This window comes from Mus caroli, chromosome 5 (assembly GCF_900094665.2).
Source record: "Mus caroli chromosome 5, CAROLI_EIJ_v1.1, whole genome shotgun sequence".
NCBI classification, from domain to species: Eukaryota; Metazoa; Chordata; class Mammalia; order Rodentia; family Muridae; genus Mus; species Mus caroli.
Genome location: NC_034574.1, coordinates 27,919,789 through 27,937,989, shown reverse-complemented (window position 1 = coordinate 27,937,989; position 18,201 = coordinate 27,919,789). Strand labels below are relative to the sequence as shown.

The window sequence follows — 18,201 nt, the reverse complement described above, 5'->3', positions numbered from 1 at the left end:
TTACCAGCTGAGGCCAGCAAACCCCAGAGGGGCAAGAAAAGGAAGGCTATGTTGTAAGCCTAGCCATGGGACCTCTACCATCTCAGCAGTGTGGGTGGAGGTGGGTCAGACAAGTCTGCTCCCTAGAGCAAGGTCTTTTCCCAGTGTCTGCTGTGCTCCCTCCCCTCTGCTCAGATCTACATCCCTTTAGCAGTAGTAGGAAATGAGTTACCACAGCACTCATTCCAGACCCTTCTTTGAACACATACATACCATTCAGATCTTATGGTAAGGTGCAAGGTAGGAAAAAGCCAGCTTAGGGGAGAGAAGTTAGAGACCCCTAGCCTTGTGAGTCTATGGTGGGAGGGTTGGGGGGGTGACACACTCAGGGTGGGGGTGAAGATGTTAAGACAATAGGACAATACAAAGAAGGTGCTTCAAGCCTAGGGTAACTGAAGCAGTGAGAGGAGGCTTTGTTTAACCACAGGAGTAAGTAGCAAGTGGACACCAGCTAAGTGATCCTTGGAAGCAAGGTGGCCTGCTGCACTGGTGAGGATGGCTGTGAATCAGAGCAACCTAGGAAAGGCTTACCTGGAGCACAAGTCCTGTGCCAAGAAATACCTAATTTCACCCATTGTTTTAAACCCATCCATTGTTTTCTAAAACATAGGGAAGGTTTACTGACAAGGTTTACAATGTCTCCTTTCACCTGTCTCCTCCATAGCACAGTTGGGTTCTTTGTAGGCTACTTACAAAGAACAAAGCAAGGAATCTGAGACAAGGCCACAGGCTGCAGGGCAGCATTTCTCTCTGTGCCTGAGTGGAGGTAAGCAGTGAGATTGTCACTAGAGCAGTGGTTCTCAACCCCTTGGAGGTCAGCCCCTTTCACAGGGGCTACATGTCAGATGTCCTGCATATCAGATATTTACATTAGGATTCATAATAGTAGCAATTACAGTTGTGAACAATGTTATGGCTGGGGGTCAGCACAACAGGAGGAACTGTATTGAAGGGTCACAGCATCAGGAAGAGGAAGAACCACTGCTCTACAAGGACAGATCCTTTTCCTCCAGAACAGAATGAACTGGGTTTCACTCTAGTAACTGCTAGTGGAGAAGAATGCTGGTCACTGTTCCTTCTTGCTAATGGACAAACCTGTGTGCAATGGCTTCCTGGAAAAGGTGCATTCGATCCCAATATGTCTCTGGTTCAAAGCCTGAAAGGAATAAGGAATAAATGCTGAGCTGTGATCACAAGGTCTGTAACAGACTCACACTGTTCTCTTCATTGCTCTTGACAATTCCTGTCTTGTGGATCTGAACTTTAGTCCCCACTAGTTATAGAAATGACAGCTGTGTACCCCATAATACTTCTCCAAGTTCCTCCACAGTCTAGAAAGGTGGAGTCCTTGGGAGCCAATGTAACCTTCAGAATCCAATGAGGCTTATGCTAATGTCTTTTTTTTGTTTGTTTGTTTTGGTTTTTCGAGACAGGGTTTCTCTGTGTAGCCCTGGCTGTCCTGGAACTCACTTTGTAGACCAGGCTGGCCTCGAACTCAGAAATTTGCCTGCCTCTGCCTCCCGAGTGCTGGGATTAAAGGCGTTCACCACCACGCCCAGCTATGCTAATGTCTTAATTCTCAAGCTGAGGAGAGTCCAGTACTTTTTTATTATTTGTTTCTGATACAGGGTCTCAAACAGCCCAGGCTGGCCTCAACCTCTAAGTGGCCAAATGGCTTTGAATTCCTGACCCTCCTACTTACTTACAGGTGTGTACCATGAGACCTGGTCTGAAAGTATATTAAAACACAAACCTGAAGTGTACATTAGGTGCTTTTGAATAACAGCTCCCCCCACCCACGTTTCTAACACCACTAACCTTCCATTTCCCTTTAAAGAAAGAAAGCTCCATTTTATGGGTAAAGAAATCGAAGCAAGTAAAAAAAAACTCTTGAGAAGTCATCAACTTAGAAGGGGAGGCGAGCAGTGCAGGAGGATTTGCTCCTCTGTCACCAACGGGATTGCTCCAGCCTCCCTCTTCCACGGGCAGCTGCTGAGGACCAAAGCAGAAAGCAGGTGGGAAGGTCAAGCACTGTCACATAGCAACAGGAAGCAGAGATGGATGGATGGAGATTTTGAGGGTCCTGGCAACAACAATAGAGACATCCCAAGAACTAGGGATGGAGTAGCTTTGTTACTCTGTCCATAATTAGAACTTTCTTTAACATAGATGGGAGACACCCCCCCCCACTCCTCATATGAACACACACAAGATACATACAAACACAGACACACCCACATACACAAACACATACCCACATTCACATATATACACACATATACCAACCACATTTGTTCCAGATTTTAAGGTGTATACTCATTGTTACAAGAAGTAAAGAAAACAAGAATAGAGGCACCTAATCTAGAAAATTGAATTTTAGATTTGGGTCCTTATTCCTTTAAATTAGGACTTTCCCCTGTAACCATGGTAACCAACTGAGGTTGATGGTTTAGAAGACCAGGTTAGAACTGGCAGGGAAACCATCAGCTACAATGCCTGGGAGCAATCCTGTTACAATGAGGTAACTGTAGCCCCTCAAGATATTAACAGCACTGCAGTGAGCTGCCTGGCCTAACCTTCTGGGAGGAACATATCATTCACATTGCAGGACTGCATAAATGGTCCTCACTCAGTCCTGTGCAGCTCAGGATCTCTGGCCTCCAATAGAGGAACTCTGCACTGCTCAGGTACAAAAATGTCTGCTAAGTTGTAAGCAGAGAGTACAGACTGTCAGTACTAGCAGGCAGCCTGTCATAAAAATCACAAGATCACTAGGTTTAGCCCGCCCTCTTGTAAGCCCTCCTCACCCTCTGCCATTTAGCGTAACACAAACTTACAAGGGAGTGGGAAGAAAATATTTCTCTGACATCAGAGTTGTGTCTTTCACATTTATGATCTTGCTATCAGCTCCTGATACATTAGCATCAACTCCAGCTTCCTGCTTTTGAAAATGTCATCTTGTACTCATGGAAAGCTTTTTAGGAGCTATTTATGAATTCATCTACACGTGTGCTTGGTGATAGCAGTGGGAGGTGCAGGTGGGGAGATGGGTAAAAGGTACATTGGGGTGGTCTGCTGTGACAGACCTTTTCTGACAGAAGGAAGGGCTCTAACCTGAGTCCTTGAGATACAGCTCTGGAGACACACAAAGGGAGCCTGGAACTTACAAAAGCCTGCTGCAACTTTGCTGTTTTGCTTTTGATGGTCTTTCTAGGGACTAGCATGCAAAAAGCTCTCCTCAAATTCAAGCAAGCACTGCAGGTGGCTGGGAGCACACAGAACACAGCAATGGTACAGAGATGGACAGCGAACAATCCCCTTTCCCATCCACTGTTTGCTTCACATTGGCCTTGCAGAGCTGGCAAAGTAGCTCTAGCCAATCCATGCAAGAGCAATTCAAAGTTCAGAAGCATTGAGTGGTCTGTCCCGGAGTACCCAGTCACTAATAAAATCCTGGGAGGCAGCTCAGGGCTTTAGAGACCAGGCTGCTCTTGCAGAAGACTTAAGTTTGGTTCCCAGCACCCCAGTGGTAGCTCACAACCATCCAGAACTTCAGATCCAGGAGATCTAACTTCCTCTTCTGGCCTCTGTGGGCACCAGGTACATGTGTGATGCACAGACAGAAATGCAGGCAAAACAATCACACAAATAAAATGAAATTTTAAAAGTTAAAAAAAAAATCCAGGACAACAACCCGGATTATTCCCCCCCCACCCCCACCCCCCCACCATAGAATAGCTCTCTCAAGCAGCCTGAAGTTCTGTTGTTTCCTTAGGTGTGCGCCTGTTCACTGGACAGTGATGGGCTTCATAGAAGCATCTCCTTCTCTCCCCTCTCTCATCCCACTTGTCCTTCCTTCTCTTTCTGAATAGTCAATACCTCCTCCCACTTTTTGTTTCTTATTAGTGTCTTTGTTCATTTTCCATCTAGATTCTACTTATGAGAGAACACAGGAAAGGGTGCTTTTGGAAGGCGGTCTGACTCAGTGAGATAGACCCAGCAGGGGGGAGCAGCTCTTACTATCGAACAGGTGCTCGCTGCCCTCCTTGAGCAAGCAGCTGAGGTTGAGTGGGATGAAGAGCTGGGCCCTCAGGGGATCACCATACAGGTAACTGGGCAGTGCAAAAGGACCCTCCAAAACTGGGACCAGCAAGAAGCCACAGGAGGTAGCTTTTCGATGCCAACCTTGGACCTGAAAGAAAGTACAAAACAGCATCACCTTTGGGTTGTTTTTAGACCAGAGAAAATACCTCTGACTCCACAGAGCAGACCTGGCAGCAGTGGCATACATATTGATTACTTATTCATGTCCTCTGGCTCCAACCATTCTGGTCAGCAAAGAGTGTGAGTATGCTTCCTGACAACTGCTAGAAAAACTGTGAGCTGAGCACACAGCTCCTCTTTATTATGGCCCAAACTTCTGACCTTCGGTTTCTTTTGCAAGGAACTGAAGAAAGAGCTGAGACCTCTCTTATTCTGTGGAATGTCAGAGGAAGATCACATGACAAAGGCTGGACACTTTTAGCTTTGTTGTGCACTAAGTCCAGTGTATCAAATAAGAAAATAACTTACTCTGGCTGCTGTAGGGCAGGAGATGAGTATCGTGGATTCTAGACAAAGTGACCAACTCTCTCTCATATACAGAACGCACTCTGGGGGATTCCCAAAGCTAGACTTCTGTTAATAACTCCAACAACACAATCCCTTGGGTGAATATGTAAGTTTTTTGAAATATGTTTTAAGAAACATTAAAACTGATGGATACTTAAAAACAAACAAACAAACACACACCCAAACTGGTTGGCTGGTGATATGGCTCAGTGTTTGGTAAAGGCACTTGCCATCACTGCTGACAACCTACGTTTTATCTCCCTGGAACCCACATAATGGAGGGAGAGAACCAACTCGCTCAACTTGTCCCCTGATCTCCACATACAGACCATGGTCCACACACAAATAGGTAAGTTATACAACAATAAGAACAAACAACAACAACTAAACAAAAACAAAACACCTCAAACCAAGCCAATATGCTATGACAAATGCATTAGCTGCGTTCAGTGATTTTTACATGAATAGATGTGAAAACTGAATTTTTAAAAGATAATCACTAAATTCCTTGGTAGAAATAACACTCCTTTTCCAATGCAACAACATAGGTGTACGTACGTGAGTACTGTGGGCGTGTTGTTTTGAGAGATAGTCACTGTTAACCTGTTGGAGAAGAGCTGGTGTCCTCCACAAGGTGAACTGAGCAAGATGAGGACCTAATATTGCCTTTCTTTCCTGTTTTTGTTGTGTTTTTGAGTCATGGTCTGGCTTTGTAGCCCATGCTGGTCTGGAATTTTAAACCTTCTGCTTTTACTTCACATCTGGGATTACAGATGCATGCCACCAGGACTAGCAGCAGTTATCTTTCTAGATTTGGACCTTTGGTATATGCACAAAAGAGGTCAAGGTCAAGGCTACGTGTTTTCTCTACCGTTCTCTACCTTATTTTCTGTGTATATGATACAAGTGTGTTTTTATGTGTGTTTGAATGCTGGTGTATACACATCACACCTGTGTAGAGGTCAGGGAACAACAGTGAGTGTTGCTCCCCACCCCACTGCCCCCCCACAACTTCCACCTTGCTTGAGACAGGGTTTCTTTTGTTTTTGTTTTGTTTTTTAAGTATACAATAGAGTTTATTAAGGGCATGGAGAAGGGAGTTAAGAGGGTAGTAGAGGCAGAGAAAGGCAGAGAGAGGGAGGGTGAGGGGGGGGGGTGTAGACTAGCCATGATCACGTGTGTTGGGGGGAATAGGGAGAGAGGGGGAGCAAGAGAGCAAGAGAGAGAGGCAAGAGCAAGACAGGGTTTCTTGTTGCTTACTGCTGCATATGTCAGGGTACCTTCTGAGGATTCTGTGCCTATGCTGGGATATAGACAGGAGCTGCCATGTCTGGCATTGGGTGGGTTCTGGGATCCACATTCAGGTCCTCATGGTTGTGCTTTATCTACTGAACCATTTCCCCAGTTCTCCCATCTTATTATTTATTTATGAGAGAAAGGAGAGAAAGGAGAGAGAGAGAGAGAGAGAGAGAGAGAGAGAGAGAGAGAGAGAGAGCAGAACTTGTGACAGTCAGTCAATTCTCTTTTCACCATGTAGGGCCCAGGTTGTAAGCCTTGGCATCAAGCAAATATTCTGAGGTTTGTCACTTTGGTTAAGCTGGCTGGCCCCTGAGCCCATGAGCTCTGCCTGTCCATGCTACCCCCAGCCCTAGTGTTTGTTAGAGGTACCTGCAATTATGCCTGGCTTTCATGTAGATCTGAGCATCCTCAACCTTGTACAATTAAGGACTTTATCTACTGAGCCACTCATCTCCCTAGACATTCTGCCCCCTTACTTGGATATTATGGATGCTCTTTGGAAAAGTTCCTCTTCAAGGGAGGAGTCAGTCCTTGAAGATACTAACGCATACAAAAAAGTCAATGCCTAACAGATACCTAACAGACCATCCCCAAGACTCCATGTTTTATAAGACAAAATTAGGCTTATAAACTTCCCGTCACCTGCCAAGACTTTCTGTTTCTCTGTTGTAGTCCTGGTGGTTCTGGAACTCACTCTGTAGTTTAGAAAGCCCAGAATTCAGAGATCAGCCTGCCTCTGCCTCCCAAATGCTGGGATTAAAGGTGTGTGTTAACACCGCCAGGCAGGCTCAGCTTACAAACTCACGACAACTTTCTCCTGTGCTGCACTTACTTCTCTTCAGAGATCTCTTAGCATTCACTAAATAATTCTTTTTACTTCCCAGCTGTCCTTAGCTATGTGGTGAAATGCTTGGGCTGGTATTAGAGGACAGTGGGGCTCAAGTGACACATGAAAATATTTCTTCTGTGCATGAAAGGAGGAGCGGAGTGTGGCTCACAGCCTGGCTAAGGAGAGCCTGCTTATTTTACAGTGCTGAGGCTGGGAATGGGCAGTGCTGTGGGCTGGATTCATAGCACAGGATCCAAAGGCCGGTCAGGATAGAACAGAAGGAAAGACAGGTAAGACGGCCGTCCAGCAAGGCTCCTTAACCCTGGCACTTGTGACACTGTAGGCCAGTTACTTCTTTGAGGGACTTGCTTATTAATACTGTCAACTCTGGTTGCTGTCCATCAAATGCTAAAAATATATCAAATCCTCCCCTGTGTGGAGCTGGCAAAAATATCTGTAGATACTGCCAAATGCCCCCAGAAGACAAACTCACCCTTGTTTCAAGAATGGTAAGTTAAAACCAGTGATATTAACTAACTGGGAATTGGTGAGGTAAACTGGAATAAATAAATACTAGAATATTCTGTAGCCATTAAAAACAATGAGGCAAAAAACCCAAAAAATTAAATTCAACAAATAAAAAACAAGGCAGATTGACTTGTGTTGGTATGGAAGATATACAGTAGAAAACAAAATGTATCCAGCAATATGTATCCAGCATGCCAGCATAAGTGCTTTCTCACTCCGCATTCCAGGCCAATCTGGAACTCACTATGTAGCTAAGTGGCCTTGAACTTGCGGGGATTCTTTTGCTGAGTTTTTTTTTTTTTTTTTTTTTTTTTTTTTTTTTTTTTAGGTGTGAGCCACCATGGCCGGTCTCCCATTCCTGTTTTGTAGATACACAGACTCTCCTTTAGTCAACATGGTGACCATGATGGCTGCTTTTAGATGGAAGTCCCAGGACACAAGGGGGAGGGGGAGGTTTGCTTTTCCCTCTGGACTGGTGATTCCAAGTTTTGGTTAGCACAGCCAGGGGTTTGTTACCGGCATTTAATAGGTAGAGGCCAGATGCTGTTCAACAACCTACAATGGGCACGCAGTCACTCACAATAGATAGTTATCTGGCTGAGTGTAAGTACTGCCAAGATGAAGAAGAAACACTAGTCAATACTCTGAACTTACCTGTGTTTAGTGTTTTAAGGCTATCCCTACAGGTCAATAGGTTAAGTGAAGGAACCTCTACAAAGTACCCTACCCCCTTGCCTGAAAGTAAGGTGGGGATCTCACCATCTCAAACAGTACTGTGGCAGTCACTGCCATCCAGTGTAGCTTGATCTCAAAGGCCGCATTGAGAGAGAAGTTTCCATGGTAGTAACAGCTGCACCATTCCAGCCGGTCCGTTCGGTTGTTCACATCAACATCCAGGGTCACAGTCCTCTGCTCTGGGACAGTGGCAGCTGTGTCAGCACACAGCGGGACACACACAGAGAAGTACAGGAGTGGGGTAACAGAGAAGAGTGAACAAGAGTCACTATAAGTATGAAATTGCACAAGTGCCCAACAGAGGCTTCTATCTCTGGAAATCACTAGTCAACAGCCCAGAGATCTAGAAAACACTTGTTCTGCTTGCTGTTAGATAATAAATACTTCAGGCATTCTGAGTTGTCTGTGAGCAGCTATGCTACTGTAGGACAAAAGCCCCATAGACACTGCATGAGAGAATGACTTCAGCTATGTTCCAATATAACTTTATAAGAACAGATGAAATCTTAGTGACTCATGTTGCTATGGCAGAAAACACAGCACTGTAAATTTATACAAACCCACAGAACGCACAATACCAAGAGTAAACCCCTAATCATGGGTTTGGGGTGATGAAAGTGAATCCGTGTAGGTTCGTGGATCAGGACAAATGTCATCTGATGGGGGTTGACAATGAAGGAGACTGAGTGTGAGGAGGCAGGGGATCTATGGGAATTCTTTGCTCAACTGTGCTGGAGAGCTAAAATTCTATCTAAGAAAATTAGTGATTATAGTCACACATGGTAGCTTAACTCTGTAATACTAGCATTCAGAGGCTTGGGGAGGAGGAATATAAGTTAGAGGACACTGTTGTAATATAGTCAGACCCTGTCTCAAAAAACAAAATCTGGGGGCTAGAGAAATAGCTTATCACTTAAGAGTGCCTATTGCACAATCAATGAAGCTCAGTTCAGGCCCTAGTGCCCACATAGAAGCCAGGTGTCCCCGCACTTGTAACCACTGCTCTAAAGGAGGCAGAGATAGGAGGATCACTGGAGCCTGTTGGCTTCCAGCCTAGCTGAGAAAATACAAGCTCCAGGAAGAGACCCTGCCTCAAAGGACTGAGAAGGCACACTGTGATACAGGACACCATTGCTATCTTGTGGCCTCTATGTATGCACAAACACACAAATACTTGTAAATATAAAAATAGGAGGGCCAGTTACAAAGCAAATCATAAGCTAGGCTTAGCTGATTATGCCACAGTTTGACTCCTGGGCCAATCCATTCCTTTCTTTTATGAGAGAAGGATGTTATCTTAACCATTATCACAAACTCAGAAACTCAACCAGGCTGTACACAAGAGCTTCAGAATTCAGTGACCCACAAACAGATAAAAGGAAAAACAGCCCAGACTAGTGCGGAGGAAGCATTACTTTCTGGTTCTAGCCCAGGAAGGTATTAGGTCCTACAGTATTTCCTCAGAAAATGAAACCTCATAGGGGCTTTGCCCTACATGGGCGATAACCACAGCCAGCATACTGAAGTTTTCTATAAATCAGGATCTGCTCTCCTATCGCTACTCCTCGTGGTTTTTCTTTATCTGAGAGCCAGCTTGGGTCTGGGTTCTGCAGGTGGAAGCTGTGAGTGGCTCCTGTATCAGGAAGTTTAATGTGCTGCTACTGGAAGGCAGCGCATTAGCTCCGGTTGTGAGTGATGCTCCAGAAAACCGACATTCTCCCAGTCCTGGAGCATGCAGAATGGGCACAGCTCTTGATTTAGAGCTGGAAGAGTCAAGCTTCTGCAATTCTAGCCACAGGCACATGTCTCTGAAAGCTGAACTTCATGTCTCCTGGTTTAATTCCTTGTCTGCAAACTGATATGGCAGCCCAGTCAAGAAACACACAGCTCAGAAAGGTTTCTAAAGCTCCCTCACTTGCCGTCTCCTCTGGCACTCTGTGTCTCCTCTTTTCTCTGTCCCATTATGCTTTCCTTCTAGTTTATGACATGAGCCTCACTAATGCTCAAAGTGAGGTCTATCTGTGGCTTTTTGAGCACTTGAGGCACATTTGGTACCTACTTGTTCACTCTGATACTAAAATGAATTAAAGCTAGATTCTGTCTGGGCTTCATGTTCCTACTTTATGACACTCTCAGGAGCAATTTACTCAACACTCCACACCACAGAAAGCTGTGTTCTCTGGGCTAGCACACTGTGAGTATACTCCTCCAGAGTCAGAAAGCCTGTCACAAAACCAAAGGCAAGGGATAAACACCAGCAGTGACTTCCAACAGCTCTCTTCTATGATCAGGTCTGTTAAGTGCAGAATAGGTGAGTCTGGGGGCCACCCAAGGAAATGTACTAGGCAGCCAAGTAATGATTGCTCTAGCACTGGCTTTGTACTTCCAGGGTAAGATCTGACAAATGCAGATGCTTCTAGAAGGCTTTCAGTATGGACAAAGCTGCAACCTCATGGGAACTCTAATCAATATGCACAAGATCTGAGGAGACACAAACTTAGCATGCTAGGGCTTACTAATGACCTAGAGAGCAGGTCAGTATCACTAGAGGAGAAAGAACACTGAAGCTCAGCCCTCACAACCAGAGCTGCCTCACAATAGAGCAGGTCTCAACAGCTATAAGGGAATTTTTAAAAAAGAAACTAGTTAGCTCCACCTACATTCATTCACCAGGAATGCTTTGGAAAAAGTCTGGAAAGAATGCAACAGTCTCTCCTGACTTCAAGATCTAACAGACTGTCATAGGAAACTAGAAGGCCATGCTCTGGCAGAAGGCACGTGGTGCTGTTTCCCCAGACTCGGATGCCTCTGTAGCATCCCAGCCCAGTGACTTAAATAAGAATGGGGAAGTGGGAGCCACCACAGGCCAAGCCAAGGGTACATGCATCAACATCAACTTTCTGCTGCTACCTCAAACGAGCATCAGAAGTTTTAAAAAAGGAACAAGCAAGTAAACAAAAAGCCATCCCCAAACAATAAAACAAACAAAACCCCAATCAAACCATAGGTAATAGTGGAACTCTGGTCTTTCTCTTCTGTAAATCATGTTAGGTTTTTTTCCCTGCTGAAGTTATGCATTATTTATTTATCAAATAAATTAATTGGTGAGGTTTTTGAGTCAGGGCCTCACTGTGCAGCCTGGGCTGGCCTCGAATTCATAATCCCTGCTCTGCTTCTGCCTCTCAAGGGCTAGGATTATGGATATGTACTACTAACTTCATCTGGCCAGAAAGAAATTTTACTTTATTTTTTTAAGATTTTATTTATTTTATGTATATGAGTACACTGTAGCTGTCTTTAGACACACCAGAAGAGGGTATCAGATCCCATTACAGATGGCTGTGAGCCACCATGTGGTTGCAGGGATTTGAACTCAGAACCTCTAGAAAAGCAGTTGGTGCTCTTTAACCACTGAGCCATCTCTCCAGGCCCGCCCCCCACACCCCCTTTTTTTTGGTGTTTTGAGACCTATGTATTCCTGGCTGTCCTTGAACTCAGAGATGTTCTTGCCTCTCCCTCCCAAGTGCTAGGATGAAAAGATGAACTCACCACAGCCAGCTGTACTTAGAAACATTATTTTTTTCTTGTTTGCAAGATGGAACATGCTTTTAACCAACGGTTCTCAACCTTCCTAATGCTATGGCCCTTTAATACAGTTAGTTCCTTATGTTGGGTGACCCCCAATCATAAATCATTTTTGTTGCTACTTCATAACTAATTTTGTAAATATTTGTGTTTTCCAGTGGTCTTAGGCAACCACTCTGAAAGAGTCATTTGACTTCTTTTTTTTTTTTTTTTTTTTTTTTTTTTTTTTTTTTTTTTTTTTTTTTTTTTTGGTTTTTCGAGACAGGGTTTCTCTGTGTAGCCCTGGCTGTCCTGAAACTCACTCTGTAGACCAGGCTGGCCTCGAACTCAGAAATCCGCCTGCCTCTGCCTCCCGAGTGCTGGGATTAAAGGCGTGCACCACCAACGCCCGGCTCGTCATTTGACTTCTAAAGGGGCCATGAACCACAGGTTGAGAACCTCTGCTTTAAATCCAGTAAAAGAAAGTGGATCTTTATTGTAGGTCAGCCAGGATCACACAGTGAGACCCTCTCACAAACAAACACACACACAATTTTCTTGTGGTTCTAAGCAGGGCCTGTACATGCTAGAGGGCTAGCAATCACTCTTCCCCAGCTACCTGCTATTCCCAGACTCCAAAGACAACTCACCTAACAGCGCAGCCGCCTGGCTCCGTCCTCCAAAACTTCGGCTAAAGGAGCTGTGTCTGCTTGCATAAGAGGCTGGCCGGCTAGGTAGCCAGGGCAGGAGGAAGGCAGGAATCTCAGAGTGCACAAGCTCTTCTGCCACAAAGGCCACCTCAAACCACTTGCGTTGGAAGCTGGCAAAGTCATCCGCTCCTGCTGTGTGCCAGGGGGCAGAGGGCTGTTGCATAGCCACTGGGGAAACGCAGGGGAAGTAAAGGGTCCCTTATTACAATGCTTACTTTCTGACTGATGCATGCTACAATACAGACAGACCTTGCAAACATTGTACTAAGTGAAAGGAACCAGGTATAAAAGCCTACATTACATGACTCTACACACATGACATATTTAGAAAACAAAAAGCTACTAGTGCTTACACAGAGAGTGACTGGAAACAGAGGGGTTGGGCAATGACAGCTAACAAGGAAGAAGTAGTGGTTGTTCAGTACTGTTAGTGGCTTTTGTTATGTAGGCTAATTTTATGTTATGTAAGCTTTAATTCAATTAAAAATCTTATCAGTCTCATAATAATTTCAGGGCATAAGCTGTTGTAGGTTTTTCTTTTCTTTTCTTTTCATATTAGAAGACAAAAATAGACACCAAGAGTGCAATCAATGGCACTGGCTATACCATATCAGGTGTGGACCCAGAGGTGAAAAGTGACTTACCAGATGGAAGAAGTAGTCACTTCCAGCCAGTCCCCATGCATTTGAAATTCAAATACTACGCAGGCTGGTCTGAGTCCTTGGTGCTGCCAGAGTTATGCAAGCTAGATATACTCATGCTAGGAATTGTTCCCCATTGGAGAATTCCTTTTCTTCACTAAAAAGGGGCGGGACTACAATACTGATAAGAAGCAGAGTGTTTGCCCCATGTGCACAGAACCAAATAACGAGGCGAATGCACACATTCAGCCCGCTGGACTCCTGAGCTGTACATCCACAGAGTCAATCACATACATGGAAAGTACTGGGGGGGGGGGAGGAGAGTATTTACACTGGATTCGAGTAAACTTTTCTTGTTTCCTGAACAATGCAATATAATATAGCAGTAGTTATTAGTTATTATAAATAATTTGAGGATGATTTAAAGAATATGAGGGAAGGGGCCAGAGAGATGGCTCAGTGGTTAAAAGCATTGGTTGTTCTTGCAGAAGACCCATGCTCAATTCCTAGCATCTACACAGTGACTCATAGCTAACTGCCTGCAGCTCTAGCCCCCGGGGATTGAACATCATCTTTTGGCCTCTGCTGGTACCTGCAAATACATGGGGTAAACTCACACACACACTCTCTCTCTCTCTCTCTCTCTCTCTCTCTCTCTCTCTCTCTCTCTCTCACCCTCTCCCTCCCTCCCTCCCTCTCTCTCATTTGTAAAAATAGCTAAATAAATATTTTTGAAAAACCAGCATTGTTTTACACTTATGCTTAAAATACAAACAAATGCTGAAAGAAGTTAACAGAGTGTCAACTCAAAATACTAAGCCACATACAGAGCTCAACATGCACTGTGATGTTAAAGAAAGAAAAAGCACTCGCCGCTGTGGCAACTGTATGTACTTTGGCTCTGACCTCTTTCCGGTTCTTTGTCCATTACTATCTTGTAGAAATAGAAGCCATAGATGAAGGTCCGCCATGCTTCACCAGATGCATGCGTTATGAGCTGCTCTTCCAGCATTTTCTAGGAGAGACAATAAAAACTTGAAATTCCTGCAGCTGACATCTCAGAGGCAGCCCATGCTTGTACATAGCAGTCAAGGTAGTTGAGTGACTGGAGAACTGAGTTCACCTGAAGTCCCCATCAGACACTGTGCTATGTGAAGCTGAATCTATTCTAAGTTATAAAATGTATGAATTTCATCAAACATTTCGAACATCCCGAAACCATCCAAGTAGATAACCATCTAACTTCAATAAATCTAACATTCTGCTAGACAGTATATTCCTATTTAGGGAGTGTCTCCCAAGATCCCCAAAGGAAAACTAGTTGTGGTGCACACCCCTTAATCTCACTGGGGAGGTGGAGGCAGGAGGATGAGGGTTTCAAGGTCATCTTGGTTCAATGCCGATCTAACAGAACTTTAAAGAATGAATACCAGTGCTCCTGGTTAGTTCTTTTTTCTTACCAGTGCTTCTTAAACTATTCCACAAAACAGAAAGAAAAGATGTCACCAAATTATTTTATGGATTTTAATCCTGTGTTCAAGGATTAGAAGTATTAATATGAAAAGTACCTATCTAACCAAAACCAATCCACAGAGTCAATGCAATTAAGTTCCAATGTCATTCTTCACAGAAGTAGGAAAAAATCTTAAAGTTCATATGGATGCATAGACAGTCAATGTAATCTTTTTTTTTTTTTTTTTTTTTTTTTTTTTTGGTTTTTCGAGACAGGGTTTCTCTGTGTAGTCCTGGCTGTCCTGGAACTCACTCTGTAGACCAGGCTGGCCTCGCTCAGAAATCCGCCTGCCTCTGCCTCCCGAGTGCTGGGATTAAAGGCGTGCGCCACCACGCCCGGCCCCAGTCAATGTAATCTTGAGCAAACAGAATGATGCTGGAGGGACCTCAGGTTATACTAGAGCACCTCACTGCCACACACACAAAACACACAGATCAGTGAAATACGGTGAACGAGCCACAACCACCTGACTTTTTGCAAAGACAGCTAAAAATACTCTCCGAAGACAATCTTCACCAAACAGTACTGGGAAACTTGTACCACCAATGTATATGAATGAGACTAGATTCCTATCTCTCACCTTGTACAAAAATCAACTCCCAATGAATCAAGACCCTTAATGCAAGACTTGGAACTCTGAATCTGATCTAGGCATAGGTGAGGACTTCTTGAATAAGGCTCAGGAAATAATGGTAACAACTGACAACCAAGATACATCAGACTACAAGCTAATCTAAAAAGCCTTTGCACAGGAAAGGAACAGGGAGTAGAGACATCCTGCAGGCAAAGAAATCTGGTATATATACACCATGGAATTGTTTAATCCATAATAAAAATCAACTTATATTGATTCAACTGGAGATAATAACAATTAAACCAACCACAAAAGAAACACTTTGTATTTTCTCTTGACTGAGGTTCTGACATCTTTTTTTTTTTCCCTTGTGGGTTTTTTTTTTTTTTTTTTTTTTTTTTTTTTTTGAGACAGGGTTTCTCTGTGTAGCCCTGGCTGTCCTGGAACTCACTCTGTAGACCAGGCTGGCCGAGACGCCTGCCTCTGCCTCCCAAGTGCTGGGACTAAAGGCGTGCGCCACCACTGTCCGGGTCAAGGTTCCGACATCTTATATAGTATGTAAAATCATGCATGTATGTATGACATGAAAGTAGGAAGTGTCCTAGGGGAACAAAGGTGACTGACAGGAGAGTTAAGTGGGCAAGAGGGGAGCAGCAGTGTGGATGGAGATATGCGAATGAAAAATTTTAAAAAGAAATGTGTAAGAAAAAAAAGTCATTTGCACTGACCACACACAGGTGATTCTTCAATTGCCATGCCTTAAGCAATACATTCACCTTTATTTGGTTTTAAATAACCTAGACCTGGTGTATAATATATGGGTGGGTCTAAACGGCCTATTGTAAATATAAGGAACTTGTGTGTTTGTAGATTTTGATACTGATGGTAAATGTGGAATCATTCCTCAGATATCAAAGAATGACTGAACTGTTTTTAATTTATAAATTAGGCATAGTAAGATACTAATAATTCATAATAAAATGGAGCTATACTATATACCACATATGTTATAATAAACATGATTTAAAACATTATTTCTGGGGGCTGGAGAGATGGCTCAGTGGTTAAAAGCACTGACTGCTCTTCCAGAGGTCCTGAGTTCAAATCCCAGCAACCACATGGTGGCTCACAACCATCTGTGATGAGATCTGATGCCCTCTTCTGGTGTGTCTGAAGACAGCTACAGTGTACTTATGTATAGTAAATAAATAAATCTTTTTAAAAAAACATTATTTCTGAAATGCTCCAGTAATATCTTTGAGTCAGTTTACCATGGTTAACTGAAAGTTTAGGTAATAAGTGAGATAAGGAAACACTATGACATTAATGTCTACTCATATTATTAAAAAAAAAAAAATCATCTGGCATGTTGATGGATGCCTTTAACTCCAGCACAGAATGCCTTTAACTAAGGAGATAGATGCAGGTAGTTCTCTATGAGTTCTAGGACAGTGTGGTGTACACAGTGAGTTCCAGGACAGCCAGGGCTAGAGAAAGACTGTCTCAAAACAGAACAGAGCAGAACAAAATGGGGGCTGGAGAGCTGTCTCAGTGGTTAAAAGCAGACTTCTCTTCCAGTGGACTAGGGTTTGATTTTTACTAGCCACATGGTAACTAACAACTGCCCAGTTCCAGAGGATCAGACGTCATCTCTGGCCTTCTCTGGCACCAGGCTTGCATGTGGTACATAAACACATATGCAAGCAAAATACTCAAGCACATAAAAAAATTAAAAAATATATATACAACATAGGGCTAGAGAGTTGGTTCAGTGGTTAAGAGCACTTGCTGGTCTTCCAGAGAACCCCAGCTAAGTTCTCAGAACCCACATGGTGGCTCAGCAGCACCCTTAACTCCAGTTTGAGGGAATTTAATTACACTAATCTAATCTGACATGCAGATTACTACGCACACATACACAAAACATTTATATATATATATAAAAGGACACAAAACAATGGATTCTTTTCAGTCCCTTTCTTTCTTCTCCCAGAACTAAACAATTACTAAAGTGGTGGTCTGAATGAGAACGGCCCCACGGGCTCACAGGTTTGAATACTTGCCCACGGCCCCACCCCCATTGGTAGAACTGTTTGGGAAGGATTAGGAGGTGTGGCTTTGTGGAGGACAGTGTGTCACTAGGGGAAGGGTTAGAGGTTTCAAAAGACTCATCACCAGTGTGCACTCTGCCTCCTGCTTTGTTTACGAGGAGCTCTCAGCTATTTCTGGCACCAGACCTTCACTCAGCAATCATGGACTTTAACCTGGAACTATAAGCCCAATTTATCACTTTCTTTTATTATGTTGCCTTGTTCATAGCCATAGAAAAGTAACTAATACAAATAATATTCTCAAGCATGGTTATTTATTTATTTATTTTTGGTTTTTCGAGACAGGGTTTCTCTGTGTAGCCCTGGCTGTCCTGGAACTCACTCTGTAGACCAGGCAGACCTCGAACTCAGAAATCTGCCTGCCTCTGCCTCCCAAGTGCTGGGACTAAAGGCGTGCGCCACCACTGCCCAGCTCAAGCATGCTCTTTAAATTAAAAATTTTGTTTTGTTTTATGTGTTTTAAAGATATATTTATAGTTTATGCATTGGGTCCTCTGGAGCTAGATTTACAGGTGGTTGCAAGCCACCTGATATGGGAACCAAACTCCGGTCCTCTGGATAAGCAATAAGCACTCTTGACCAATGAGCCATCTCCCTTTAGCCCTAAGATTTATTTATTTTATGTTGCGTGTACATGTATGTCTGAGTAAATGTTTCAAGTATATATTTTTAGAGGTTTTATGTAGATATGTATTGACATGAGAATGAAGTTTTATAGTATTTTAAATTTAAATAGAGGTATGATACTTGGATTCTTTTATCACCTTGTTTTTGCTGATATCACACTTCTGACATTTATCTACATTGCTATGTGCACCTCCAGCTCATTTCCCTTACATAGTTATAACAGCATGCCATTTTATCAATAAGGAAGCAATAATCTCAAGAAGATGGGAATTTATTAGGGAAAAGCTATGCAAAGTAGCATGCCAAAACCTTCAAAGACAAAATGGCTAAGATCAAAAATTCAGGTGACAGCAGATGCTGGCGAGGATGTGGAGAAAGAGGAACACTCCTCCATTGTTGGTGGGATTGCAAGCTTGTACA

General features: G+C 43.5%; 1 protein-coding gene across 1 annotated transcript in view; it reads right to left on the bottom strand.

The window, feature by feature from the left end:
- Nucleotides 1-18,201, bottom strand: part of Depdc5 (DEP domain containing 5) — a 128,165-nt gene that overhangs the window by 3,482 nt on the left and 106,482 nt on the right. The window contains exons 37-41 of the mRNA XM_029477345.1: nt 13,863-13,971; nt 12,256-12,483; nt 8,066-8,235; nt 4,060-4,231; nt 1,135-1,195 (exon numbers count right to left, since the gene is read on the bottom strand). Coding sequence (XP_029333205.1) covers nt 1,135-1,195; nt 4,060-4,231; nt 8,066-8,235; nt 12,256-12,483; nt 13,863-13,971 — 740 coding nt within the window. The remainder of the gene's footprint in view (nt 1-1,134; nt 1,196-4,059; nt 4,232-8,065; nt 8,236-12,255; nt 12,484-13,862; nt 13,972-18,201) is intronic.